This window comes from Plectropomus leopardus, chromosome 13 (assembly GCF_026936395.1).
Source record: "Plectropomus leopardus strain MGB_pleo_1.0 chromosome 13, ASM2693639v1, whole genome shotgun sequence".
Classification (NCBI taxonomy): Eukaryota; Metazoa; Chordata; class Actinopteri; order Perciformes; family Serranidae; genus Plectropomus; species Plectropomus leopardus.
The window spans coordinates 32,117,318-32,145,263 of record NC_142188.1 but is presented as its reverse complement, the minus strand read 5'-3'; the positions used below and the strand labels follow the sequence as shown (position 1 = coordinate 32,145,263).

General features: G+C 39.8%; 2 protein-coding genes across 2 annotated transcripts; one reads left to right on the top strand and one right to left on the bottom strand.

The window, feature by feature from the left end:
- Window positions 1-60: 60 nt before the first annotated feature.
- On the bottom strand, window positions 61-11,029 carry yipf4 (Yip1 domain family, member 4). The gene is made up of 6 exons (XM_042501536.2): window positions 10,796-11,029; window positions 8,411-8,564; window positions 4,159-4,330; window positions 2,129-2,206; window positions 1,912-2,025; window positions 61-898 (listed from the first exon to the last, which is right to left on the bottom strand). Exons 1-6 carry the CDS (start codon window positions 10,893-10,895, stop codon window positions 761-763), a joined length of 756 nt encoding a protein of 251 aa, XP_042357470.1. The 5' UTR covers window positions 10,896-11,029; the 3' UTR covers window positions 61-760.
- Window positions 11,030-14,416: 3,387 nt separating this feature from the next.
- degs1 (delta(4)-desaturase, sphingolipid 1) lies at window positions 14,417-27,518 on the top strand. Its single transcript, XM_042502740.2, has 3 exons — window positions 14,417-14,664; window positions 21,127-21,869; window positions 25,950-27,518. Exons 1-3 carry the CDS (start codon window positions 14,583-14,585, stop codon window positions 26,094-26,096), a joined length of 972 nt encoding a protein of 323 aa, XP_042358674.1. The 5' UTR covers window positions 14,417-14,582; the 3' UTR covers window positions 26,097-27,518.
- The last annotated feature ends 428 nt before the right edge of the window (window positions 27,519-27,946 follow it).

Sequence of the window (27,946 nt, the reverse complement as noted above, 5' to 3'; positions counted from 1 at the left end):
TAACTGGCTGACTAAGATGTCTATATAATGAAAAAAAAATCAGTCAGGGAAAACCAGCTCTTTAAGTGACAAATAGCTATATTAATTTACTGCATCTATTGATCAGATGATTAAATTCTTGTAATAAATGGCTGACAAACAGGACTCAGGTGTGGGAAAAAAGGCACCACATTTAGTAGACAATGATTTTTAACTCTCAAACTGCCTCTGTTGACTGCTTATGCTGTTGAAATCCATAAATTATTTTTTTAAAAAGTCTGTGAAAAATGAGAATGACACTTGGATGGACACTTCTCATAGTACATTACAGTGCAGTGCATAACAATGAAGAACATAATGCACAACAATCTCCTTCTTTCTTTGTGGTGCTGTCTGTTTCTCAAATTTTCTTCCTTCATCATGAACATAAACATCACAATATTTGGCACCACATTCTTCAGTGGGATAAAAAGTAAAAAACAAAAACACTAAATTAATATACAAACCTGTGACTATTTCCCGCAGTTTAACGAGAAGTCTGCATACTGAAGTTTAAGCTGTAAAAGCATATGCAATTTATTGACCAAAGACATAAGGGACAAAACTATATACATTGATATATATATATATTTTCCCAACGTCCCCACCGACTAGGATTCTATAGAGTTAAAAAAGAAATAAACACCTTTTAAAAAAAATCCTGGTTCCATAGTTTGACTTTTTTTTCCCCATGCTCCAGGGTCAATGTCCATGAAAAGGTCCACAGATTCAACTCATCCAGTCACACACCAGTATATAATGATAGGAAGTAGATATACAAAAGGAAAATGGGATATATGAGAAGGGGCTTCTTCGTTTTAAATTCATCTCCGACGAGCAGTGAGGCAGCACTGTATGCGGCCCAGAACACTCCGAACAGCTGAAACATCAGAACAGACAAGAACGCATTATTTCATTTGATCGGCTATATTTCTGATGCAATTACTTGGATTATTCAACATTATTTTACAGAATTCATTATCTTATACCAAATACAGGTTTTTCAGCTGGTATACAGTCCTGTCCTCACACACAGAGCATTCAGAAAGTAGTCACACTCCTTCATTTTTTCACATTTTGTTGTGTTGCCGCTTTTTGCTAAAATCATTTAAAATTGTTTGCCCTCATCAATCTACAAACTCTACTAATGTAATAAAAGGTAAGACACTGAACACTGAAACCCTCCTCGACCTGTCCATCATCAATTTATCTTTTCAATTTATTCAGCAAAAATTTCAAACAGTTTTTGTCTGCCTCCTTAACCCTTTGAACCTTAAGCAGATTGACTTGATTTTTTTTTTTTAAACATGGGAAGAAGGCAATGAGCAAAAGAAATGGACCAAAAACTTTGTTTTTTTTTCTTTTTTAGTAATGTGATTATAAATATTTATACGAATTACAAATAAAGTTTTCCTTTTATTTTCCCTAGATTGATATATAATCATGCTCCTCCCAGCTATTTTAGGATTTAGGATTTAGGATGTTTTCTTGTCATTTAAGTTATATTTTGCACTTTGTGCTTTAAATGCTCGTATAAGGACTCTTACACAGAAACGTCAATCCAGGTGTTAAGTTAAATGTTATAGGTTATAGACTGACTGGGATTTAAAGATATTTTTCAATGATATCTGAAATTTTAGATACTTTGTCCATAAAATATCAAATGGACAAATGATAATCACACATTAATCCACAATGAAAAAGTACGATATTTGTTGCCTGAATCATTTTCTCTGCCTTAGACCTGTAAGATTTCATGGGCTTTTTATTATTGCTTAACCATGTGCCACTTTGTCTTCTTGGACCACTGGACTGTGCTCTACCTGAGGATGACTGACAGTGAACTGATTTCATAAACATTATGTATCCATGTATTATGTATCTGTGACTCACTTTGATTAGTGTTGAAACCACCTCAAAGCCTCCGATCACTAAGAGCAGAGGGGCTATAACGATGAGAGGCAGGAGGGAATATCCAATCACCCCAAGAACCTGGCCAAAGGAGACCTGCTCAAAACAACAGAAAAACACAACATAAGAACAAGTTTGACTCACGCCTGACAGTATTCTGATTGGCTGGACAAGATAACCAGGTGTCAGCTGCGCTTACCTCACCACCGAGAACACGAGCCAGCAGGAAGATTGTTAGTGATCCAAATATCCAGATGGTGATGATCCAAGACACGACCTGCAGAATAAAAGCAGAGTCTATAGTCAGCACTGAAAACTGTGAGTAAGTTACTGCGACAATTCAGTGACATACATATCAATTTTCCCACCAGTTCATACACTTGTGACAGTACCATTATTACCAGTTACTGTACACCAGCCTTTCTTAAGGATAAGAAATTCCTGATAATAACATCTGTAGAGTGCCGTATTAAGTTACTGCTGATGCAAACCTAACATTTCCTACTGCTGCAGCTTCACATTGAAAGCATTTCAATAATTTTAAATATTTATAAGTGGGCAAATCAACAACAGGAATCCTAACAGTCTTACTGAACCCAAGAGTTATAAAACTTTGGTAGATTTGGAATTAAATTTAAAATGTGGAAAATGAATGCCACCGACATGCCATCCAGTGAGGAAGCAGGGCCTGGAGACTCGGAAGTGGGCTGTCCCATCTCTGGGGCTGAGGTACCGAGGTAGTCAAAAAGCTCCTCGGTGGCGGGGCCCCGGGGTTGAATGAGATCAGCCCAGAGCTCCTTCAGGCCCTGGATGTTGTGGGGCTGTCATGGTTGACATGTCTCTTCAGCATTGCATGGACATCGAGGGCAGTGCCTCTGGACTGGGAGACAGGGGTGGTGGTCCCTCTTTTTAGGAAGGGGGACCAGAGGGTATGTTCCAACTATAGGTGAATCACACTCCTCAGCCTCCCTGGTAAGGTCTATTCAGGGGTAGTGGAGAGGAGGGTGCGCCAGATAGTCGAACCTCGGATCTAGGTCTCCAGTAATGCGGACTCTGCACCGATCTGTCGTGGTGAAGAGGGAGCTGAGCCGAAAGGCAAAGCTCTCGATTTACCGGTTGATCTTCGTTCCTACCCTCACCTATGGTGACGAGCTCTGGGTAGTGACCATGACAACAAGATCGCGGGTACAAGCAGCCAAAATAAGCTTCCTCCATAGGGTGGCCGGGCTCTCCCTTAGAGATAGGGTGAGAAGCTCGATCATCCGGGAGGAGCTCAGAGTAGAGCCGCTGCTCCTCCGCGTTGAGAAGAGCCAGATGAGGTGGCTCGGGCATCTAATTAGGATGCCTCCTGGACGCCTCCCTGGTAAGGTGTTCAGGGCACGTCCAACCGGTAGGAGGCCCCGGGGAGAGACTATGTCTCCCAGCTGGCCTGGGAATGCTTGGGATCCCCTGGAAAGAGCTGGATGAAGTGGCCGGGGAGAGGGAAATCTGGGCTTCCCTGCTTAGGCTGCTGCCCCCGGGACCCGACCCCGGATAAGCGGCAGACGATGGATGGATGGATGGCTGTTCATTTGTTTGAGCATGTGAACAGAAACATGGATGGCACCTTTTCCCATTTATAATAAAAACCTGAATATGCTACCTCGACAACTCCAAAAGAAACCTGGATAATGCTGTGTTCATACACCTTATTCTGGTTACTGAGAGCTGCCGAATACCTGCGCAGGCATGGCTTCAGCCTCGTGACAAACAGGAATGGAAAAAATAGCGGCAGAGACACATCTCAATTCTGAAGCGATGAAAAAAACATTGTGTCTTTCAATAATGAAAGAGGCTGTGCATCTTCACCCACCCTTCCCCTGTCTTAAACACTGGTAGTGACAGAATGGCACTGGTTGAAATGGAGGACAGTGTTATGAGAGAGTAGCATAGCTGCTTTTAGGAATAATGTTAGGTGAGTTACGTAGTGTGCGGCTGACAGAGAGAGAAAAATGTACAGTGTAATGTCTAATTTTTCCTGTAGCTATCTGATCCGGTTTCTTTCTGTAAACATCACAGTACTGCACAAACAAACTGCAGTCATCAGTTAGCAGGTATCTGCTATTTTTCATGTATATGGGAAATATGAATGGTATGATTTGTCTGTGCTCATGTAAACACCGTGTCCCAAAAACGATGAGAACTGGGTTATTCATGTCCTTGTCAACACACTTATTGTGTCCTACTCACCCTGAACTGTCCGTAGATGGAGATCATGGAGAAGAGCAGCACCATGGCGAGAGGGCCCCAGAAGTCCGGGTTGTCTCTGACCACCTGCCGGTTATAACCCAGCGACGGCATTGGCATCAGCACACATCGAATCTTGTAATAAATGTCCTTCAGGTCAATGTCCAGCTCCTCCCTTTTCAAACACACAGAAAAGACGGCATTATCATGACAGAAGCTTTGCATAATGAGTTAGAAATAAATACATTTGAATAAACTTTTACTGTGTCTCTGCTGTGTGTACTGGGTCACTGTTCCATCAGCAGAATGTTTTAGGGTCTGCAGTGACGTTAACTAAACAAATGTTTTTGTCACACACTGCTGCGTCTCAAAGAGGAGACTTCTTTACTGGCTCAACTCCAGTAATACCCTGTCATTTTATTCACTTTTATGGTTCTAACATGACTCTGCTACCATAGCTAACACACCTGCACATCTTGAACGCAGCACCACCTACTCTCAACAGTGCAGACTCAATTTATGAAATGAACCCACACAACACACTGACTGGTAGAGCTGGTTTGTTGATTTCTGGTCTTGCTGGTCCGGTCTGGGCCCTATTTCAGAAGGCGAGATTAGTGAAAACTCTGAGTATGTTGAGCCTGAGATGAGGGAAACACAAAGCCAGCTCAGCATCACCCGGACTCAGTTACAATGGCAACATACTCTGTGAAACAAACCTGCTCGATGGCAGGTACTCTTCCTCTGAGCCGGACAGTATGGAGCAGGACAGACAGACACGACGGCTCCTTTTCTCAGTGAAATTCTTGGCGTTGAGGCACAAATGAATTGAAGGTTGTTGCGTCAGGAGAGGGGGATTAGACCCTGTGTGGATGTCTGATCCTTCCTGCAGGAGTAGTCCTATCTATATTAAGAATAGTGTTTCTCTTCACAGTCTGTCATTTATCTGAGCGATCATGAAAATGCTTCTATATTTTCTGTATATTAGACACAACACAGTCTGCATTATCCATTGAAAATAGTTTCAAAAAACAACAATGGTCACTGGTGAAATGACGTTCAGAATAACAAAGTGATGTTCTTTATTTTTTTACTGACTCTTTGAAGACATTTATTGAACATTCACATTTAGGCCATAATTTCACTGGCTTTGCAACAGTGGCATTTTCATCCTCTGAAATGTGCAAATGGAAGCTTTTAATCATATTTGGAAACTACACTGATAATTTTCCATTTAGAGTTTTAAACTGGTACGTCTGAAATCAATTATGATCCCCGCATTTCCACTAACATGCGCAGTATCTGATCCTTTACACCACTGTATGTGCGAATGCAACTGAGGCTACAGTGAGAAGTGTTATTTATTTATTTGACAGGGACAACTTCTCCCTTTGTATTGTGGCCCATTCTTTCATGCAGATCTTCTCTAGAGCTGTGATGTTTTGGGGCTGTCGCTGGGCAACACGGACTTTCAACTCCCTCCACAGATTTTCTATATTGGGTTGAGGTCTGGAGACTGGCTAGGCCACTCCAGGACCTTGAAATGCTGCTTACGTAACCACTCCTTCATTGCCTGGGCGGTGTGTTTGGGATCATTGTCATGCTGGAAGACCCAGCCATGTTTCATCTTCAATGCTCTGACTGATGGAAGGAGGTTTTTGCCCAAAATTTCACAAAACATGGCCCCATTCATCCTTTTTTTAATACGGATCAGTCCCTTTCGGGTGCTGCGGGATTTTATTCCATGACAACGTAGTGTGTTTCTAATAATAACCTTTGTTACTGTGGTCCTAGCTCTCTTCAGGTCATTGACCAGGTCCCCCCATGTAGTTCTGGGCTGATTCCTCACCGTTCTCAAGATCATTTGTACCCAGCGAGGTGAGATCTTGCATGGAGCCCCAGGTCGAGGGAGATTGTCAATGATCAAATTGACCAATGACCAATTTTCAAATGATTGCTCCAACAGTTGATGTCTTTTCACCAAGCCGCTTGCCTATTGTAGATTGGCTCATCCCAGCCTTGTGCAGGTCTACAATTTTGTCCCTGGTGTTTTTCGACAGCTCTCTGGTCTTGGCCATGGTGGAGGTTGGAGTCTGACTGTCTGAAGGTGTGGACAGGTGTCTTTTATACAGATAATGAGTTCAAACAGGTGCCATTAATACAGGTAAAGAGTGGAGGATAGAAGAGCTTCTTAAAGAAGAAGTAAAAGGTCTGTGAGAGCCAGAATTCTTGCTTGTTTGTAGGAGCCAAATACTTGTTTTGCTTACTTGTGTTTTGTTTAAAAACCATACAATGTGATTTCCTGGATTTTTTTTCACATTCTGTCTCACACAGTTGAAGTGTACCTATGATGAAAATTACAGACCTCTCTCATCTTTTTAAGTGGGACAACTTGCACAATGTGTGGCTGCCAAATACTTTTTTGCCCCACTGTGGTTGCGGTGAAATAAGTAGCTCTGCTTTTATCTGCTTCCTGCCAGTGTGAATCATGTTATCTACGCTCTACTGATGATGGCGCCCCATGTGCTCACCACGAACATGCCTCTCTCAGGCTGAACATACTCTGAGTGGACTGAGCTAATTCTTTTTTTTAAAAAATATGTTTATTAAACAGACTCCAAAACATATCACACATTATACAAATATTAATTGCAAAAATAGTCTGACATTCTTTAAATAGTATTTTTTCCACCCAAACCCATAAACATACAAGCAACACATTGCTCTCCCATTACTCCAGGGTCACCCACATGTTCTAGAGGGCATATATAATTCACAAAATAGCAAACTTCCAAACAGTTCATCATAGTAGTGGACAAAGAGACAAGGCCCTTCTCCTTCGATAACCTAAAAACTGGATCAAGAGTAGAGGGTAAAAATGAGTGATTATTGAAGATAGGAGTAAAAACAGAAGGAAGTCTAAATCCAAAGTGTTGTCTAAACTGCTTTTAGTGAGGAAAGGACAACTGGGTTGCTAGTGTATCGGGATGGATGGATTGCGAGAGGAGCAAACAGCAATGCAGGAAGAGAGGATGAAATGCATGAGTTAGCTTCTACAATACACCAATCAATGTCAAAGGAATAACACCACTTTTTAAGTTTCTGGAGGTTGGCAGCCCAGTAATACAGCAAGATGTTGGGTAAGGCAAAGCTCCCATGACTGAGCTAAGTCTGATCAGCTGTTCTGGAACCGAAAACTCAAGACTCTGCTCAGAGGTCGGGAACAGGCTCAAAGTTTGTTGAACCTGCCTTCTGAAATAGGACCCTGGTGTATGAGCTAAAACAAGTTTGAATTTACACAAACCAGCTGAATCAGCACTGGTCATTATTAAATGTTCTGGCACATTAAAAATGAGACTACATCAGCAACCTGTGGCGATGACATCACTGTGCCAAATCCAGCTTGTATTGCCTTAATACAAAGAAATATGATAACGTGATTAACAAATATTGTGTTTATAAACGGACTACACTGGTGTCTCACTAGCTGTGTGCACTCACTTACTGCCCAGTCAGCATGAAGGAGATCAGATTATAGTAGAGGAGTACAAAGGCTATTTGCTTGCTGCAGCAGCCATAAGTTCGATTCCCACCCACGGCCCTTTGCTGCATGCCATCCCCTTTCTCCCTCTCTCTCCCTTTTATTCTGGAGCTATCCCATCAAATAAAGGCAAACATTCCCAAGAAATAATCTTTTTTAAAAAAGTGCCACAATGGACAACGAACAGATGATTCAAGAAGTGGAAATAAAAATGATCTATATCAAACCTCTTTATTTCACTACAAAAGAAAAAAAAAGTGGTAGTGGAAGTGGCAGCTGGCAGAAGGGAGATCTGGTAAATGACCATTGCAAATAACAAGCTGGCTTCCAGCTGTTGGCTATATTGTGTGTTATTTCCAGAAAATATCACAATATAAAACTTGCTTTTTCTTGTTTAAGAATGAACGTTACTCAAGCGCACAGCTGATGTTTATGTGGTTTGTTCACATGACTTAACAGAAGAGCATATTTATTCAATTCAGTGTTGACAGAGAGCTGCAGTGTTAACCGATGCAACTTGGTAGTCAGACACTTGTGTGCTGATCAGACAAAATGTCACTGTGTTCCATTCCGGAGTAGCTAGTGATTCAAGTGCGACACCTGGTAAAATTCAGTATACCGGTTCCGTCTGATGTTTGGCCTAACCCCTCATAAACTGGTCCAACCCAACCCACTATAGGGTTAGATATGAGAAAAGTTACAAAATGTACTCACAGAAGAGGTTTGGTCTCTTCACTGTCGTCCTCCTCCACCTCCAGCAGCCAGCCGTAGCCCCGCTGCCGCAGGAAGGTGGTGGCGTATGGATCTTTACCGCTCTCGCCGCCCATGTTTAGCTTTATATCCGGGGCACTGATGGTGCCGCTGAGCTCTGTGGAGAATATGTTTGTTTGCAGAGTTGAGTGTTTGATGACTGACTGTCGAGCACAGGAAACTCATGCAGTAGTACCAGGATGTTTGACAACATACCACGGACACACAGCATGAATACACAGTCAAAAAACATTGCCCTACTTTGGATTAAAAGGCATCAAACTTGAAGGGACGTTCCTGATTTACACACAAAGGTCAGTTTTTTCAATCCATCTCTTGCATTCCCCATAATATAAATTCACTGGGGTACTCCATATATATTCCTTTATGAGGAAACATCCAACTCACTCAGCACCTTGTTATCATCGCTGAACATGAGAATAGAAAAACATCAGCCTAAACTAGAGCTTAAACTATTAGTCAGTCAACAATCAACAGTGAATGAATCAGCTGTATAGGTAATATGTTGTCTTTGCTTGGTTTGGATCGTTGGCTGCACAAAAATTTGACAATTTGACATCATCTGTTACAGTAAATTATCAGCCTGATTGTTAATAAAAAATAAACATCAACTGAAGCTCTACTCTGCACAATGATTCTGTACAATCCTGGCAGACAGAGGCAAGACTTCATTACATCAGGAGGCCATCAGCCTGTTCAGTAAGTCCCCATTGTGTTGGGAGAGGTTGATTCCTCTGGCAGTGAAAGCTTACTGTAACTCATACATCCATAATTCAAACATTATACAGATGTCCAACATACAGGTAATTCTGTATAAAATTCAAGGACAATTCTGCACTTGCTCTACAATTTTAATAACATTTACTTGACTTGCAACAATGTGCCTTATCTTACAGAACATTAGTATCATTGCATAGCGTATATTTAGGAATCACCAGAGGACGTATGATACAATATTATCATGATAATACAATGATATTTTGATTTTAAACATATTGCGATATGCTGAGTATAACGTACCATGTAATTTGTTGCCTTTTATCAACTGTAAATTCCATCCCAAAAGGAAATATATTGTCAGCATGTGTTTGATGTCTGATGAGTTTTAAACCACAGACCGACAATGACATGAACTGATTTTATGTGTGACCTGTGACCTTTTACAGTGACCTGTTTATGTGTTTGTTGTACTAACAGCTTGTTATTATGTTTTCTTCTGTGTTTGGTGGGCCAAAGACAAATTTCCACTCTGGTAGACAATAACAATATATTCTATTTTATTCTATTCCATCTAAGTCTTAATGATGAAATGTCCACTTCAATCTCTTTATTGCAGAAAAATGAGTCCAATGGACTGACAATGCGATATATTGTATTCAAGTAGGCTACCAAAGGTTTTATTAGTATTTACAATATTAATTATTTTGATAATAAAAAAAGATACTTGATGTCTGTGCATTGATATAACACTGCAACACAATGCTGCATCGATTTCCCCCCGTATATATTTAGTACATACTAGGGTTGACAATAGTAAACATTTTCCGTAACCATTAAATTGTAAAATTAATGATCAATTAATCATTATTTTAAAAAACAACAACAAATAAACTTTGGTTGTATCAAACAATGGCAAAAGCGTTTGATCCTCAGTCAAAGTATTTATTTTGGTGGTATTTCATAGCCTGTTGCTCAATCGATTAAATTTCACATGTTAAACTGAATTCCAAACGACCGATTAATCGATCAACAATAAAGTGTTATCATCCCTAATACATTCAGTATTGGACTTAATGTTACAGTCCTATCTCTGGTCTCTATATTCAGTTTATAGTATTCTACGTGATGTTTCAGTTTCTGTGTATTATTTCCCTTTTAATGGTGCTCGCTCCTATATGAAGTGGTGGGGAGTTTGTGGGTGACCAGTGTAAACAAAAGTGTAACTTAAGGCCCACCTTACTATTGTGCTTCGTCATAGCGTTAAGTGATTTTAAGATTAGGTCTTGAAGGTCTTATTTATAATGCTCGTAACTGTACGATAATGTATATCAAACAGAACGTCAGTTTTACACTGTTTTTTGTTAGCTAGCTTCGTGTACGACACGTAGCAGAAATCAGTTAGCAAAGCTAAACGATAGCTGGGACATTGGAATATGTAGCTATTTCGAATAGCAAAGTGTCATTCCACGTTATTTTTATATAAAACGCATTTTTTTAGTTTGGGTTTTTGCCTTATCATAAGAGAAATAAAGCAAAGCACACGAAGTGGTTACGTGGTTGTCTCCTCTCAGGCCTGCTAGCTGTGGAGCCGTGCTGGCATTAGCTTACCTTCAGCCTCTGTCGAGGAGACGAACGTGAAATCTCCGTTGGTGGGAGAGAACTGCATGTTTGAGTCTTTGTTACTGCCCCGCGCCTCTGCTACAGACATATGACATTTAAATGAGCGGTGAGTGAGGCGATAATAACGCTGTCATTGATCACAGCTCAGCAGCGAAGTTCAACTATCGCATTTTGTTTTCGTTCCGTCTGTCACTTCTGTGCTGGAGCAGGAAGTGCAGAGGAAGATGGGAAATGAGACACGTCGTATGAGGCGTTCAGGTCATGACATAAGCTGGGATACGGAACAGCTCACATGAATATACACCTCAACTGAGAAATGTCACACATTTGTATTGCTCTATATATATAAAAAAAGAAACCACTTTTTTTTTTTTTAAGTCAAATGTCCAAGAATATAGCTGAAGTAGGTTTAAGTTTGGAACAATTTTATATGTGTAAATAGTCTTTCAACAGAGTTGATCATGATACATTTAAGGGTGTTTATGAAAAACAAAAAAGTTTTATTATGCTGTGTGTTAAAACCATAGACTGTATATAAATTATACATATATTATAGACAGTCTATGGTTAAAACATATTAGGGTGATATGAGACAGTCTGTTTTAAGTGGTGATATAAATGGTGTAAATAAGATATATTTTTAAATTTGATTGCGGTGTTTTATTTTGATAGAATGATATCAAGTGATTTCCATCAGTTCCATCAAAAATATGTTGTATGTGTATTATTTTCTTGTTTTACTGCTTTTTTTAGTAGTTACATACCCTAAACAATGTATATATGACTGTGTATATATTTATAATTTTGTTGTTTTAATAGTGATATAAATTGTGCAGTACAGTGTCAGAATCCATATGATAATAGCTGAAGTGTGAAACATCTCAAGAAAGTGCCCTAGCACACAAATGGAGCAGTGATACTCAACTTATGGTCCCTGGACCATATCTGGCTCCCGATAGGGTGCGGGGTGGCCCCACAACCATTGTCTAATTGACAATAAAAATAATGTGAATCACACAGGGAATTATTTTTGTGCATAATGTGCTAGAGTGTGTAAAACAGCATTGAAACAGAGCTTGCTTATGAAAAACATGCCAGTGGAGGATCCCCCACACTCGCTGGCAGAAGTCCACCCCCTGTCCGAAAATCCTAGAAACGTCCTGAAAGCATAGAAACATCATAACATCCTAGAAATGTCCTGGAATACTAAAAATGCTCTAAAACCCTAAATAGATCCCCAAATCCAAGAAATGTCCTAAAATCCCCCAAATGCCCTGAAATTCTAGAAACATCCCAAAATCCTAAAAATGCCCTAAAACCATACAACATCCTAAAATCCTAGAGATGTTCTTAAATCCTTGAAACATTCCAAAATCCTTGAAATGTTCCGAAATCTTGGAAACATCCTGAAATCCTAGAAATTACTTAAAACCCTAGAAACATTTTAAAATTCTGGAAATATGAATGGGGTTTCCGCAACTGGCTCTTGGCCTCCATTTTGCAAAATCCCCATATCCCTGGTACACAGACAAAAAACACACTAATAACATCAATAAAGAAGTCAAATAAACAAATGAATACCTAAATGATATAGTCTAAAGGCGAGGTGTACTACCTTTAATAAGGTTTAGTGTGTGATGCTGGGCTATATTTGAAAATGTTAATAAAAAAAAAAATCAGAGCATGGAAACATGAAAATCAGGCTGAACTGAAAGTCCATGCTTGATTGTTGAAGACAGCAGGTTGTGGTCATCGTACTGCACCCTTTCCTCCTGCAGAGGGAGTCAGGTGTCCTCATTCCAGCCTATGCACTGCACCTTTTGTTTTTGCAGTTAAAAGCACTGACCTATCTTGGGTATCCAAGTCCCTTGTTTCAAAATGTGATTGCATTTTGTCTTGTGATTTTGGTGTACAATATTTGGGGCTTTTGCATAATTTGTGACAGTAGCAGCCTGTAAACTGTCCACTAGTTGTTACAGTTGGCATCCCCTCTCACTATTACAACTGAAAATGAAATCAAAGAATTGTGCACATTCAGCTTGAGGCCACATGACTCACTTCTGAATATTGCAGCCAGTTATTAAAAGAAAGGTATCCATTGTTATGTCAATGATTTCATGGTACACACATAAATTAATATCGCAGTGCGCACTGGGTCATTTGGTCTAACCGTAGCTTGGCCTCTAAAGTTCATTCTTGTAAGGTTGTATTAGTGTTACAAGTATGTTGATCCTCTTTTATACCGAAGTAACAGGACGCAGAGGCTCTGGTGGTCAGATCACCCTTTAAGTCCCAGGGGCCTGGGGGCTTGAGGCCTGGGGTCCATGGAGCTGAGGGGCCCAGGGACCATACTGTACAGCCAAGGTGCCTGTGAGTCCTCATGTTTGAGCATTGTGAGGGGTCAGTGTTGAGGTAGTAGCCCAGCTATAGATGGATGAACCAGCGACCATCAGTTGCCCCAGTCATTGACTTTACATTGTGAGAATTTGTTTTAAAAGCTTAAATGTATGCTGAACTGTCAGTCACCATTTGTAAATTTGCTCTCCAGCGAAAGACAAAGTAAAAGCCAATCTCAGATTCACTCTTGAGTGATGTTTCGCCTAACCTTTTTTTGTGTTTTCTTCAACATTGCGTCACACCTAAGCTGAGTGCTGTTGGTGTCATGCCCATAGATATAGCTTACTCAGCACAGAAAATAAAATACCAGCAGAAAAAATCTGAACTTTTTCTGCTTAAATTTTTGTCATTCCAAATAGCTAAAAATATATGAACTGTTCTGTTTGAAAAAAACAAACAAAAAAAAAACAAAAAACAACGAACATAGCACATAATATTTATAAAGTGTTACAGAATGGGAATATATGAATAACTAAATTTGGAGAAAATGTCACACAGAACCTAACAATTCTAAGGTGACAAACTACTGATATTTTTTTCACCACAGTTCATAATTAATTTAGAAAGTTTCAGAAACATTTAGAGCTTGTTCATAAAAACAAACAAAAACTTACTGGACTAATGGAGGTTAATGCTAAGCCTCCAATGATCTCAAATCCTAGGAACGCGGCTAGATGTTCTTCTTCTGTTTAGTTCAGAGTGTATCCTTATAAAGTACTATCTTGGTGGTACTTGTTAAATAAGATTTTGGTGGAATAAACCTTTAAAGTATCCTGTAGTTTTGCATCCATCTATTTCACTGGGTGGCGCTGTTGCGTAAAACGAGGGCCCTCGATCTGCGGTCCTGAAACTGCTACCTGCAAGCCTGCAGATAGACACTATTGGAAAGTCCTGCTTAGTATATCTTTAATACTTTAAAAATTATAAGTCATGGCCCATATGCCTTTATAAGGGCAGTTGAATGGTTTCTGCAGCTAAAAGCATGCAGTAGCAGCCGACTGAAAAACGTAGAAATGGAATAGTTAAGAATTCAATGACAATGGGTCAGCATTCACAGTAACAATGAGCCATGTGAGACAGGGAGCTGAGAGGACCCAAAACATCACATTGATAGCATTCAACAACTGCGTCATTCAACTCCTTCGCCTCCGTGTCCCGTGAAGCCGGGAGGAGGAGCCCAGGAGGAGCCGCAGACAGCGGGGAAGAGCTGACTGGTGCTCAGCAGGTCAGCCGGGCGGACCCATTCACTGAGGAGAGAGGAGAGGAGGAGGAACACAGAGGCGCCGACAAGAACCAGAGAAGTTCTTTATTGAAGCTACTTTGTTATATATAGTTCCTTATTTGTGTAAGAAAGTTATTTCAAACAGTAATCAAAGAGATGGGGAACCGGGTCGCTCGCGAAGACTACGAATGGGTGTACACGGACCAACCGCATGCCGACAGGAGAAAAGAGATACTGGGTGAGCTAGCTTAACCGTTAGCAAATTTGGCATAAGCCTATAGTTAGTTGACTTGAACATATACAACTACCGTGATCTTAACTCGTCTGAGTGGCTTTGTTGATAAAACGTTAGTTAAACGTGTAATGGGGCGGAAATAGTACCAGCATATCAGCTGACTTGGTTTGCTAACTAAGCTAACGGTTCCATATCCGCCCATGTATTTGCCAAGTGTTAGCTAACTGATATAACGTGAGGTTAAACGTTTGCTAATAGTTTACGCTCGTGTAATGACTGTAAGCCACCACCGCGGCAAAATATGCATAGTTACACATGTACAAGCTACTAAGAAGTTAGCTTTATGAAACATATTAACTTAAGTAATGTAACGTTACAGCCACAGTAGTCACTTCGCCACTCCCTGAAAAGACTCGACGGCGGCTCTCCGTGGAGCTCCTCACAGTAAAGTTGCAGTAACGGTTCAGACAAAACCATACATGGATACACCAGAACGGAAGGCTAAGCTAACAAGTCAATTACACTTATGCTATCTTGATGATAATGTCTCTCAGGAGGTGATTTGTTGGCTTGAGAGATATCAGTAGCCAGTGTTAAATGAACAGAAGGAGAACATTTCCAACTCCTTAATGCGCAACCTGCAATTAATACTAGCAATCTCAGTATGTAAACAAGGAATTTACATGTGTATTTACACTGCAAGCACGGCTACTTAAATTATTGGGGAAAAAAAGAAATCAGAAAATGTTTCTGTCTTGTTTATCAGAGAATGGTTAGGGATGTAGCCTATTCTAAATTCAACTAAACTTTCTTAAATACAGTGTGTTCTGTGTCTGCCTGTTTGAATCCTCTTGTAACATCATGTTGTTTTAAATATTCAACATCAAGATCCATTGTTTTTATCCATCACATCTAGGTTGTAAGTATTTCATGCCTGAAATGATTAGATTGCTGTAGCAGTTAGTCAGTCTGGGGTTGTTGCTAACTAAAATTGCTAATCATCTGCATAATAATTAAAAAAAAACAAAACGATTTTTTTAATAGCCGATAAAGATTAAATGAGAAATCTGTTACAAATATACATTTGCGTTAAAAATTCAAATCTTTATGTCAAAATTTAGAATAAAACAAACACAGACACTGAACTTTGTCCAAATGCCTTTAAGCATTTGTTCAGCTGAATGCTGTAAAGGATTACCTTTTATCTTTAAAAAAAATGCCATTGCACTTCCCTTTCTTACATCTTTGCATTCACAGAGAAGCCCAGTTATGAGTCCTAAAACCAGGACGTCCCTCACCATATCATCACCTCCAGTTCCCTTGTGTAGAAGTCAGTGGGGTTTTTTTATGCGTTTTTAGGGTAGAAGCCTTGAATAAAATCTGTGGTTAACACTAGCTTAACAAATTAACAATGATCCAAAATTCAATGGCAAATCCCATAGGCTTTTTGACAAGGGAACCGGGGCAATGTAGCTTCCAGGTTTGCCTACAAAAAACGCCATCACTGGGGCACTTTATATTGCACCCAGAGTTGCATGGTTTGCAGATACTACAAAGGTATTGCCATACCGTGTTATTAAAATGCTACCATACCCCTATGCAGGATTCTAATAAGCACCTTTCACTCATCAACTCTGTTGTCAAAGGTCAATCCATGCACAATACAGCTTCTCAGCTGAGGGAGTATGTTACATATGCAAACTTGTTGAGCTGCTAGCCGACGTATAGGTTATCTGCAAAGCTTTGAATCTCTTATCATGTTTCACCCTCCGACACTCAAGTTAGTATGTCAACACAAAGTACTGCAATTGTGTTGAGAGTGAGACCAGTGCCACTAATAAAGACACTCATTGACAGCAGAGCTGTCTCCTGCGTTGAATTATTCATGATGGTTCATACTAAATGCAACAGGATCAGGAGACTCTCAGGCACTGCTGCACTATAGATTAGTAAGGTAAGGTTGCTGTGAGTGTGTTTCCAAAGAAGTAGCAGACATAAAAGAGGCAGAAATTGTGTTCACTTAGAGCTGAGAGTATGACACTTTTTTTTAAGCTGGCAATAAATGCTCAGTCATCTTCTTAAATTGACTAATGTGTTTTCTTGTTTGAAAACACAGACAACTTAGGAACTTGAATAAAATGCTTTGTTTCTCCTCCCAGGATCTGCAAATAGAATTCACCACAAAACTACAATAACATTAAATTACACACACACGTTTTAAACAGCTTCTAACCTTACTCAGTCTGTGATTTCTTGATTGTGTGGAGCTATGAGATTCTGTGGAGCAAAGGCGTGCTGTTACTTGTGAGGAGCTTAGCTGTATACAGTCACATGCCTCAGGACTCCAACTGTGGGCTAGCTTGGCCTTGTGGGGGTGGGGGCAAAAAGTGAGGTGATGTCACAGGAAGCAATGTTTGCTGAAACTTTCTGCTGTAACCTCCCAATTCCTCCCAGGCTTAGCACAAACATATAGCCTGGAGGCCAGCTTTGTTTGCTCTTTTGTCTTTTAAAAGCAAATCACTGTTAAATAGCTCTGCAGCTGAAGGTTTTGTGACTTGTGCTTTTGACATGGACAGAGTACTCACTCCTCAGTGTTATGCTTCATTCAGGGATTCCCACACATTCATTTATTTGTGGTGGCCTGCCACAATTAAACCAACTGCCACTACATTGTGATTTTTTATTTTTTTGTTGAACCATTGATTAGGAGTGTTGTTGAAATATATATATCACTCAGTTATTTATTGCTCAACATTCACTTGGTGCAGAGCATACTCTAGGCATAAACAAAGCAGCAGAATAGCAGGTGCAGTGAAAGTGAAACTTAACTGTTCATTGTGCTGGGTCTTTAAGTTTGCATTCACTGAGAAAACAGCTGTTTCTCTCATCCATCAATCTCACCATATAATACAAAATGCACCATTTTATGGCTTTTCAATATGAATATGTGTGTGTGAATAGAACCCCAAAGTATTTATCAAGACCATCCTGTCTCTTTCTCCTCCTTCCACCCATCAGAAAACATGTGTAATGTGTCCTTGATATCTTCTTCGTGGTAACAGTAGAAGCAGAGCAGGTTACTTGTTCTGTTTTTGGCTGCAAGAATCATCAGAAAAGTGAATACTGGGCAAGTAATAATTTGCACTGGCTTGTAGAAACTTCACCCAACTTGTCTTATGGAGTACCACTCCATATCTTAAAAAGTGACACTTTAACATTTGGAAAAGGCCTGGGGCCGAATAACTCCTTTAACAAGTCACCTGAAATGCCCTTACATGTTTACTGTTCTTCAGTCTCTCATCAGTGATTAAGATAGCAGAGATGTGATAAAATGGTTTACTGCCACCTGGGTCTCCTTTCCTGCCCCAGCAAGAGGTGAGACTTAAAAGTCACAATGTATAACCCTGCCTGCAGTTTTATGTGACTGATAAGGAAATGCATTAGCGTTTTCAACGTGGCTACACCAACATGATCCAACATATTTGACTTTTTTAAGGGTTATTATATGTTTAAGGATTAATTTTGAGTTTTCTAGGAAACATTTTAAAAGTTTGACAGCCTAAGCTGAGTTGTTATTTTTGTGTAGCAAGAAAAATATCTACATGTGGGAATTATCTGTTAAACTGGTAGTTAACAGGTTATTAAGCAGGGTATAGGGACTTTGGGTTTCTTTATCATTCGCTTTTATCAGAAGTGTTCACTCGTAATTAGGTTTTATGCCTAATTGTGAGTTTTTTGAGCTGACAGTGGTCATTTTGCATAATTGTTGCATTCCAAAATCAAAGGAATTTGAAACCAATGTTACGAATGTTGCAGCAAATAGAAAGTTAAATATGTGTATATTCATCCACTTGGTAAATAAAGTATCTACCTGAGCACTAGGTTCCAGTGTCAGTAAAAAAACATGGAAAGATAACTTAGCTGTCTAGATCTTACTGCTGTTGGGCAGTTTCTTCTGTTTCAGCTCATATGAGACCATATTTGCTGCTTACACAGCGAGATGATGAGATAGAGGAGCTGATGATAGAGTCTCTTGTTTTGTAGCAGAGTCTTCCTTAGGTGTGCAGCAGTATGTTTGACAGCTCTGAGTAAAGTTATGCTGTAGTAGTTGATTCCACCCAGCTTTTCTTATTTTGATAGTTCACATAAAAATGTTTGGACAGAAACATGGTACCACCACGGTAAAATTTTTTGCTGCGTGCATGTCAGGTGCCCGTGTGTGAGTGAGGGGGTGGGAATTGGGTGTCCCATGGATGATGTTTTCTGTAGGCCAACCTGGAAGCTAACGTCGCCCTGGTTCCATAGTCTAAAAGTCTAACAGATTTTTCCATTGGATTTGGGATCGTTGCAGAACTCAAGCTCTGTGACAAACAAACATTTATGAAACTTTATGAACAAACATTTATGAAACACGCTTGTTCAGCTGAAGATAATCTTTACAAAGAAACACCACTCTCAGGATTATTCAAGCCTAAATATAATTGCCAGAAGTAAAAAGTTATTAAGTTATGAATGAACCACACTGTGGTAGCATTATCGTACACCACTTGATACTGACAAACTGACTGCTTTGCACAGTTGTCAGGACTGCCAATCACGGCAAAATGGCTACTAACGTTTTACAGCTAAACACAGATAAGACAGAATTGCCTATCACTGATTCAGATAGCATAGCTTCTAATGTTGTTCAATGTATTGAGTCCTTTTCTTCAGCTGTACAGACTAATCTTCTTAATCTTGGTTTATATTTGATCAGGCTTTGTACCTTGATCAGCATATCAAATCGTTGACCCTGTACACATTTCCTCCTTTAAAGAAACATTGCGATGAATAATCGTTGTGACTTTTACGTCATTGGGGCTAGTCTGTTGCAATTCCCTTTTCATCTGCCTCAGCAAGTCATCCTTGGACTGTCTGCAGTTGGTCCGGAAACCCTGTGACAGGGTTGAAAAGAAATTAGCAATAAAGTTTTATAGTGGTAGTAAACATACAATGTGAGCATCAACTTCAGACCGGGAAGCAAAAAATACATAAATAGATAAAGGTGAACTGGCAATCAGTTGCCAAGGATCTTATTATTTCAATGAGCAGCTATTCAAATTGAAAACATAGTAAATGGCTAGTAGCACAGACAAACACCACAGCACTGCTGTGTGGAATGAAATGAACTGAAATTGGCAATTTAATTATTAATAAAATTATTTGTGTTACAATCATCAACTATAAATCATGGCAGTCTTACTTGTAATATGTTGGTGTTGATTTTTATAAGGAAAAATGTATCAGATAAACCTTAATATTAATTGTTGATAAAAATTAATTGCAATGAACCTAAGAGGTCTATAAGGATAATAATCATTGACAGCAAATGTATGATTCGCCAATTATTAGTTCACTATAAAAGATTATTGAAGAACATAAATGTAACAAAAATATCAACAAGTAGGAAGTGCATTTGGCACAAGTTCAAATAGTAATTTCAGCATTCAGTTGCTGTTAATTATTTTACTTTATGATTTATATTTGACTCCTGAAAATTGTTCCAACAGCTCTACTGAGTTTAGAACAGTCTAATAAAACAACGTCACTATCTACAGTGTAAAAGTGACTACACCAGTGCCTCTGTGACGCTTTGTGAACAAAAATTAAATACTTTCATGCTTCACAAAGGACATCCAGGTGTTTCATCACTCTTTCCCTTGTGTTTGTTGTTATATTTTTCAGAAATTAAAAGAACTTTGCAGGTTTGTGTAAAGAGTACTGTATTCCAAAAATGGTGAAATTCTGTGTCAAATTTCACCTGCTTTTTTAATGGTTTTCATGTCGAAACTTTTTATTTGCACACACTTGATTCCTTATGAAATGTATTGAAATAGAAATATAATCTTTGACAATATTCAATTGAATGCTTCTGTATCGAAATGCGGGCATGTTGGCATGCCTTCTGACTTATCAGAGAATGGTAGGATGGTAGAATACATTTCACAAGGTGCCATTCAGTAGTTAACTCAGCTCCACTGAAATGTGTGTTTGTGCCCAGTCTGGCGGTTCGTGATTGAGTATTACTTAAGCAATATCACATGAGAGGAAATGCTGTTGTACTGAATATCAGCATGGCTCTGATTTGCTCATAGATAATGACAGCCGTGCTTATATTCAGTACAACAGCACAGTCTTGAGGTTTTTTGGTTTTATGCAACACCTCTACCAGTGCTAGTTATTAGTTAAACGTTATAAGTGACAACAGATTATGATTTGTCTATTTATTTAATCATTTATTTGGCTCCACTAACACAAAGAGTTCCACAGCTGAACTGGGACAAGACTATTGCTAAGCCACGCTTAAACATTTCCAATCATTAGGTGAATTCCTTCTTATAAATTTGTGTTACCTTATGAAATTAGATGATCAGATACAAAGTTCTACACTGAGTTTAACTGGAATCTCTTGTTTTTCTCCTACAGCCAAATACCCAGAAATCAAGTCGTTGATGGGGCCTGACCAGAGGCTGAAATGGATTGTGTGCATGATGGTGGCTATACAGTTTTTAGCTTTCTACTTGGTCAAAGACTTGGACTGGAAATGGGTTTTGTTTTGGACTTATGCCTTTGGCAGCTGTATCAACCACTCAATGACCCTTGCGATTCACGAGATCTCTCACAACACGGCCTTTGGAAACAACAAGGCCATGTGGAACCGCTACTTTGCCATGTTTGCCAACCTGCCCATCGGCCTGCCCTACTCTGCCTCCTTCAAACGCTATCACCTGGACCATCACCGCTACCTGGGTGGAGACGGGATCGATGTAGACATCCCCACAGAGTTTGAAGGCTGGTTCTTTTGCACACGCTTCCGTAAATTCATCTGGATTATTCTGCAGCCGCTGTTCTACGCCATCCGGCCACTCTGCATCAACCCCAAACCCATCACTCAGCTCGAGGTTACCAACTTGGCCATCCAGCTCACCTTTGACATTCTGCTCGGCTGGCTGTGGGGGGCCAAGCCCGTGGTCTACATGCTGGCTGGCTCCATGCTGGGGATGGGCTTGCACCCCATCTCTGGTCACTTCATAGCTGAGCACTATATGTTCCTCAAGGGCCATGAAACCTACTCCTACTATGGCTCCCTCAACTTGCTCACCTTCAACGTTGGTTACCACAACGAACACCATGACTTCCCCAGCATCCCAGGACGCAGGCTGCCGATGGTGAGTACAACTAGAGGACTGGAAATCGATGGAACTCAGTACATTTTCATGCACAGTTAAATGGAGCTACGGTCATGGTAGCTCGATTAGGCTATTTAATTGGACTACTGTCCTTGTCCCAGTATACAAGCACTGAGGGGGAATCGATTAATCGACGGGAGTATGTGCGACTCCACCACAGCAGGTGGCGATATAGCCTCCGTTCAGCTAGTTGTTATTGGACTTGACCTATTGTGCCACAAACCAAACAAGTTTGCAAGTGTAAAAAAAGGGTTGCATATCGAATGGTGACAACACGAATAACTTTTTGGTGCTGTACATTTCATACTCTACCCTTTACTTATTACCTTTGTCTTGTTTTGTTTTCTTCCTTTCTTCTTCTTCTTCTTCTTCCTGTATTTTCCTGCCCTCTACAAAATTTTGCAGTTGGATGTAATGGTCAAAGCCTAGCGCGGTGGATAGGACTATGTGCAAAATGCCTACGCCAGTTAAGGTCTGGTTGAGGGGTATACATGACAGAGACGCTCAGTTCTCAGCTGCATTATCTAGTGTGTCAGTCCGACTTCAATAAATTTAAGGACATTATCAGTCGGACTAAAATGCTTACGTGTATTTTAAAATTACAGTCTAGTTGGGCTAACACAATAATCAGACTTTTTCTGACACCATGTTAACAAAGACTGTGAGCTACATTACTATGAGGGTTAGAAAGGAAGAAAACATTTGGGTGGTGACAAATCTGTCTGGGCAGGCAGCTTGATAAAGACCTCTGACAAACACAGGATGTGCAATCAGCAACCATGTTACCGTGTGAGCATGGTGTTTCACAGAAGCTCATTCATTTTTTTAAATTCACATTCCATTACAACTGTGACATAATCTCACTTCCTCAAGATCAAATGTCATGGTTTTGCTTATATTCTCTTTCTCGGTAACTTCATTATGAACCCCACTTAGCTATTTAGTCGGGAATGTCATTGTTCAGATTATGTAGAAGCGTGTCTTTGTCCTCACCACACAGCATTAGAAACACCACAACAGCACCATCAAACATGAAATTTTCGAGATTTAAGTATAATGAGCCAATCAACTTAAGACAAAGGCGGATTTGGGTTGGTATAACAGAGAGTTTTTAAGGTTGAGATAACGCTAATTAAATCAGTAAATTGTGAGAATAGTTCTGAAGAAATCTTCTAAAGTTTTAGCCTTTGTTGTCTCCACATAATTAGGTCCTGATTTCACATTGTTAAAAAATCATTTATTTACCATGTCCGCCTCTTTCTTTCTTTACATTTTGCCACCTTAGAATTTGGTTCTGTGTGTATTCTGAGCAGTTTTGAGATATTGAGCCTCAAAGTTTTGCATTCCAGATATCAAAAATGATATGGACCTTTTTGGTCTTTTAAATAAAAAGTACAAAAACATTTACGTCAGAAAAACACCCCACATAATGTTAGTATGTTGTCACAGAATAAGAATATATGAATAACTAAATTTTGACAAAAATATTACATAGAACCATATCATTCTAAGATGACATTTTGTGGTTATATAAGAGAATATGCTTGGGTCTTACAATCTGGTTATTACAACAAGTGTGTGTAAGCAGTGTAGATATGTAATGATATTAAATTTTCATATCATGATAATCGTGACCAAAATTATCGCGATAATGGATATATTGTAATAATGTTGAATGTGCTGGAAAATGTTCAAAAAGTACTGATACACACACTGAAATCATAGGATGTTTTCAGAAGGGGGAGGGACGGCCTGCATGTTCAGCGTTGCTGCGTCTGTAGGTGACGTCTGTAGGTGACGTCTGTAGGTGACGTCTGTCGGTGACGTCTGTAGGTGATGTCTGTAGGTGATGTAGGTGACTGTTGCTGCTAACTTTGGTTGAGGCATTACAGTCTGACAGTTAGTGTCCAGAATTAACTTTTTATTCACCAGCCAATTTGGTAGAAAAAATCCACCAGCCAAGCATATTTTTTATCAGCCAAAATAACAAATCGCCTTTTCATTTCACATACATACATTTATATCAGTAAATGTATATTGAGATAATAATGAATGCAAACTTAGAGAAGAGGCCAAAGCAAAATCTGAAGTAAACATTAAATATATTGAACAGCTCATCACCACAGCCTCTGTGTGTAAATGAGTTCCCTCTGGCAAGCTGTGATGCTGTGTGTCCGTCTAGGGCTTTTATTGTGAAAGGCAAGAATGAAAGAAGTGCAGCTACTGCACTGACGCTGTCAATGTGAGAGCCAAAAAGAGTTTGCCGTGTTGGTTCAAGCTACAGGGCTTTAGTATATCCATATCAGTATATCAGTATCTTATAACCTTCATCAGTATGCATGCAGCGTTAGCTCCCAGCAGACCAGCAGCTGGTGATAGTTCAGTGATTAGCTGACGTCTCGTGCTGTAAACAGAGCCACATAACGAGTAATGCTCGAGACGGCTTTGCCACACCGCGCAGGTGTGTGTGTGTGTGTGTGTGTGTGTGTGTGTGTGTGTGTGTGTGTGTGTGTGTGTGTGTGTGTGTGTGTGTGTGTGTGTGTGTGTGTGTGTGTGTGTGTGAGTGACAGAGAGAGCACAGGAGCAGCTGCACAGAGCAGCAGAGCCGTGCGCCCCTGAAAAACGCAGTGGAGACTCAGCAGAGTTTAATACGTGACTGTTATGGCATTGATTTGGTGTTAATTTGAGACCCCGCCGATAGTTTTTACTGTGATTTCAAAGCATGGTGATCACACACGGTTATCACAACAATTAAAATTTGAATGATATTACTAACCGTTGGGGAATTTCAACGTGATAACTGGTAACCGTTACATCCCTAAAGCAGTGTAAAGGTTCACTCCTGACTAAAGAATGGAAATAATTGACCGCTGTAACAATTATTCATCTTCATGCACTTTGGCACTGCTGGTACTTCATCTGTGCATAGCAAAGTGCATTTAGATAAATCATGAAGTGGTCACAGTGGTTAATGCCACCCCACATCCCTTCACAGCTTTTATAGTCTGACATGATCAGCGCTGGTTTGAAACGGAGCACAAGCCACTGTTGACTTGTCCTTACAGTTACAGAAAATGTTTCTCCCTAGCCTCTACATTTTTATCTTCTTTTTTTAAGATTAACGCTAGTATTGCATGTTAAGTTTAGCATATTACTCAACTCAATTTTATTTATAAAGCCTCACAGTGGATGAAGAAAAACTTCTCAAAAAAAAAACTTTTAACAGGGTAAAAATGGTAGACACCTCAGGAAGAGCAACTGAGGAGGGATTTTAACTAACTAACTGTATGCATGTAAGGAGCTAACATTAATTCTTCATACTAAAGGTTAACATACCAACATAGAGCTTTCCTACATAGATAAGCAAAGATTTGATTTATATAAGCAGATTCCATTCTGTAAGATAAAAAGTTTGCCTGGCACCTGTCTTTCATAACAAGAGCAGAAAAATAAACTGGAGCAGTAAAGATAAGACACGTTATAAAACAGCTATGACATGTGACCGACAGCAGCTGTAAAACCATCGTCCAGTGTGTGAGACATCAGAAAGAGGCAGTGAAAGGGCACACTGAGCAGCAGGAGTCCGGGCTTCACATGTACACTTGTCTGTAGATAAATTTCACATTTTTACATTTTCAGCTCATCTGAGGTGACTAAAACTCTAGATTACTGAACAAGTTCATTATTTAGAAGTGGACCAATTGTTTATAGTCTCTGTTTTTCTATTACTTAGATATCTGACTGGACTTGAGTTAAAGTATTAAACTACACAGGTGTATGATTTCTTTGTGGCGTGTTTCTTAATGCAAAGGCTTTATCAGCCCTGTCCACCCTCAGTTAATAACATCAATCACAGCTCTGTCTACAAGCAGCACCCAACCCTGCTCTTTCACCAGTGTGGAAACAGAAAGTGAAACTTCAAAATGATCAGTATGTTTCAAACATGAATGCATTCAAGGGCTGTGGAGATTGTGAACAGCTCTTTAGAATGTAAACTTAAAACGTCCCCTAAAGGCAGCTTTCCTCACGCTCATTCTTGTGTCTCTTCTCGGTTTCCAGGTGAAGAAAATAGCGGCTGAGTATTATGACGACCTGCCTCAGTACACATCGTGGGTAAAGGTGCTGTACGACTTCATCATGGACGATACGCTGAGCCCGTACTCTCGAGTCAAGAGGAAGCTGAAGGGAGACGTCAAACAAGAGTAAAGCCTCTGAAAGCTTCTCTGGAGCACCGCTGTGGCGTCCGCCATGACAGCAGCCCCGGATCACCGTCCTATAAACTTTACTGCTTCTGCTTATTAACACATTTGGCATGGAAATAAGGGTGGACATACCAAAAGAATGCTTTTTCTCTACAGGGACAGGAGACAGTTTGTTGTTCAGGCATTAGATGATTATTTTAGATACTGTGATTATAGGCAGTACCCAGGTCTGGTTGCACAAAGGCTTTGATTAAAAAAATGAGTTCACTTTATGATAATTTTATTTGCTATGCATTTTAAACAAAATATTAGTGAATGGATTGTTATGAAATGTGGTCCACACATTCATGTCCCCCTCAAGATGAACTGTAATCACTATGGTGACCTTTTTTTTTTAAATATTCATTTGTACAATACTTTAAAACAACCTCAAATTGTCCACTCAAAGTGTCTGTATTGTGCTGAGGCTCTTTAACTGCCGTCAGGTGATCTGTGTGCGACTGTGCACAGAACCAGTGCGTGACCTTTACACGCTGAGTCTACTTTCAACATATCTGAGGCAACAAAACTTGTCAGTAGTGAGTAAAAACAAAAGGTTGTCGGTAAAACATTTAACAGACTGATGGTGGAGTTGCTTCTGCCTATAGTGGTTTTAAACTAAACATTTAAATTAAATGCTGTGTCCTCTGCTTGCCACTTACATGCATCTTCATTTTTTTTATGGTTTGCATGAGAGTAAAAAGACTTGTCTATGAAGGATTTGTGTAACCAGCTCCAGGAATTAGCCATCAACATAGCTGCACAGCCAACTTAAAAAGAAGTCTACACAGGTGAAAAACAGGTGATGACTTGAGTGCAAACTAAGTCAAATGTGTCCACCTTGCAGTTCGTCTTTTGCCACAGAGATTAATTTTATACAACTGAAAGAATTTGGATATGTCTCCCTTGATTTTGGACTCTTACAATTAGGGAACAAGAATACAAATGCAGCTTATCTACTGGTTGATAGCGCGTGTGTGTGTGTGTGTGCGTGTGTGTGTGTGTGTGTGTGTGTGTGTGTGTGTGTGTGTGTGTGTGCGTGTGCGTGTGCGCGCGGACCAAAGTTGACCTCTGAGTGAATGCACTCATCATTTCCGAGTTTGTTGCAGCATGTGAGTGTGATCTGGTCTGTTTGATGGGACATGTCCTGAGTTTATGGGGAGGCTTGCATTGGTTGCTTTAAATGTTCAATGTATAGCTGTAAACCTTTTCTTGCCTGTGACCCTCTTTTTTTTCAAATGCTCTGCTTTTTAACACTTTAATGTACCACATTATACAGCCTGTTACGGTGCTTCACGCCGGCTGACTGTAAGAGCTCAGTTTAAGGTTGGATTGTGTGTGAGGTGTTTCAGAGGTGTTACAGTCTCATTAAACACCATCAACATGTCATCAGTGGTCCAACTCTCTTCAAACTGTCTGACTCAAAGTCGCCTCTCTGAATTTGACCTTTATGTCGAAAGATAAAATTTACAGAAAATATTGAATAGTTAAATAAATAAAACATGAAAAAAAAAATCGTACTAAAATGTATTCTGTATTATTTAATAGGAAGGGTGCATCTTTGGGACCGAGACTGAGTGAAGCATTTCTAAAATCTGTATGGAGGGCCACATACAGACTCCCCTTTCGGGTTTGGGTGGAATCAAAAACGTATTTGGAGGGTGTGATGTGTGCAAAGGTTACTTTTGAAATGTAATAGTTTACAGATTGCAGGTTACTCTCAAAAACAGGCTTCCCTTTGATTCTTTAAAAGTCTTAAAAGGTCCTGAATTGATTCATTGAAAATGGGCCTGAATTGGTATTAAACTGTCTTAA

Bases quoted from the DNA above. Each gene is read 5' to 3' on its own strand.
- yipf4 (XM_042501536.2), bottom strand. From the start codon at position 10,895: ATGTCTGTAGCAGAGGCGCGGGGCAGTAACAAAGACTCAAACATGCAG. The intron at 2,207-4,158 runs GTGAGTAGGACA...TTTATTCTGCAG, and splicing joins CCATCTACGGACAGTTCAGG to GTCGTGTCTTGGATCATCAC. The intron at 2,026-2,128 runs GTAAGCGCAGCT...TGTTTTGAGCAG, and splicing joins CTCGTGTTCTCGGTGGTGAG to GTCTCCTTTGGCCAGGTTCT.
- degs1 (XM_042502740.2), top strand. From the start codon at position 14,583: ATGGGGAACCGGGTCGCTCGCGAAGACTACGAATGGGTGTACACGGAC. The intron at 14,665-21,126 runs GTGAGCTAGCTT...TTTCTCCTACAG, and splicing joins CAGGAGAAAAGAGATACTGG to CCAAATACCCAGAAATCAAG. The intron at 21,870-25,949 runs GTGAGTACAACT...CTCGGTTTCCAG, and splicing joins CAGGACGCAGGCTGCCGATG to GTGAAGAAAATAGCGGCTGA.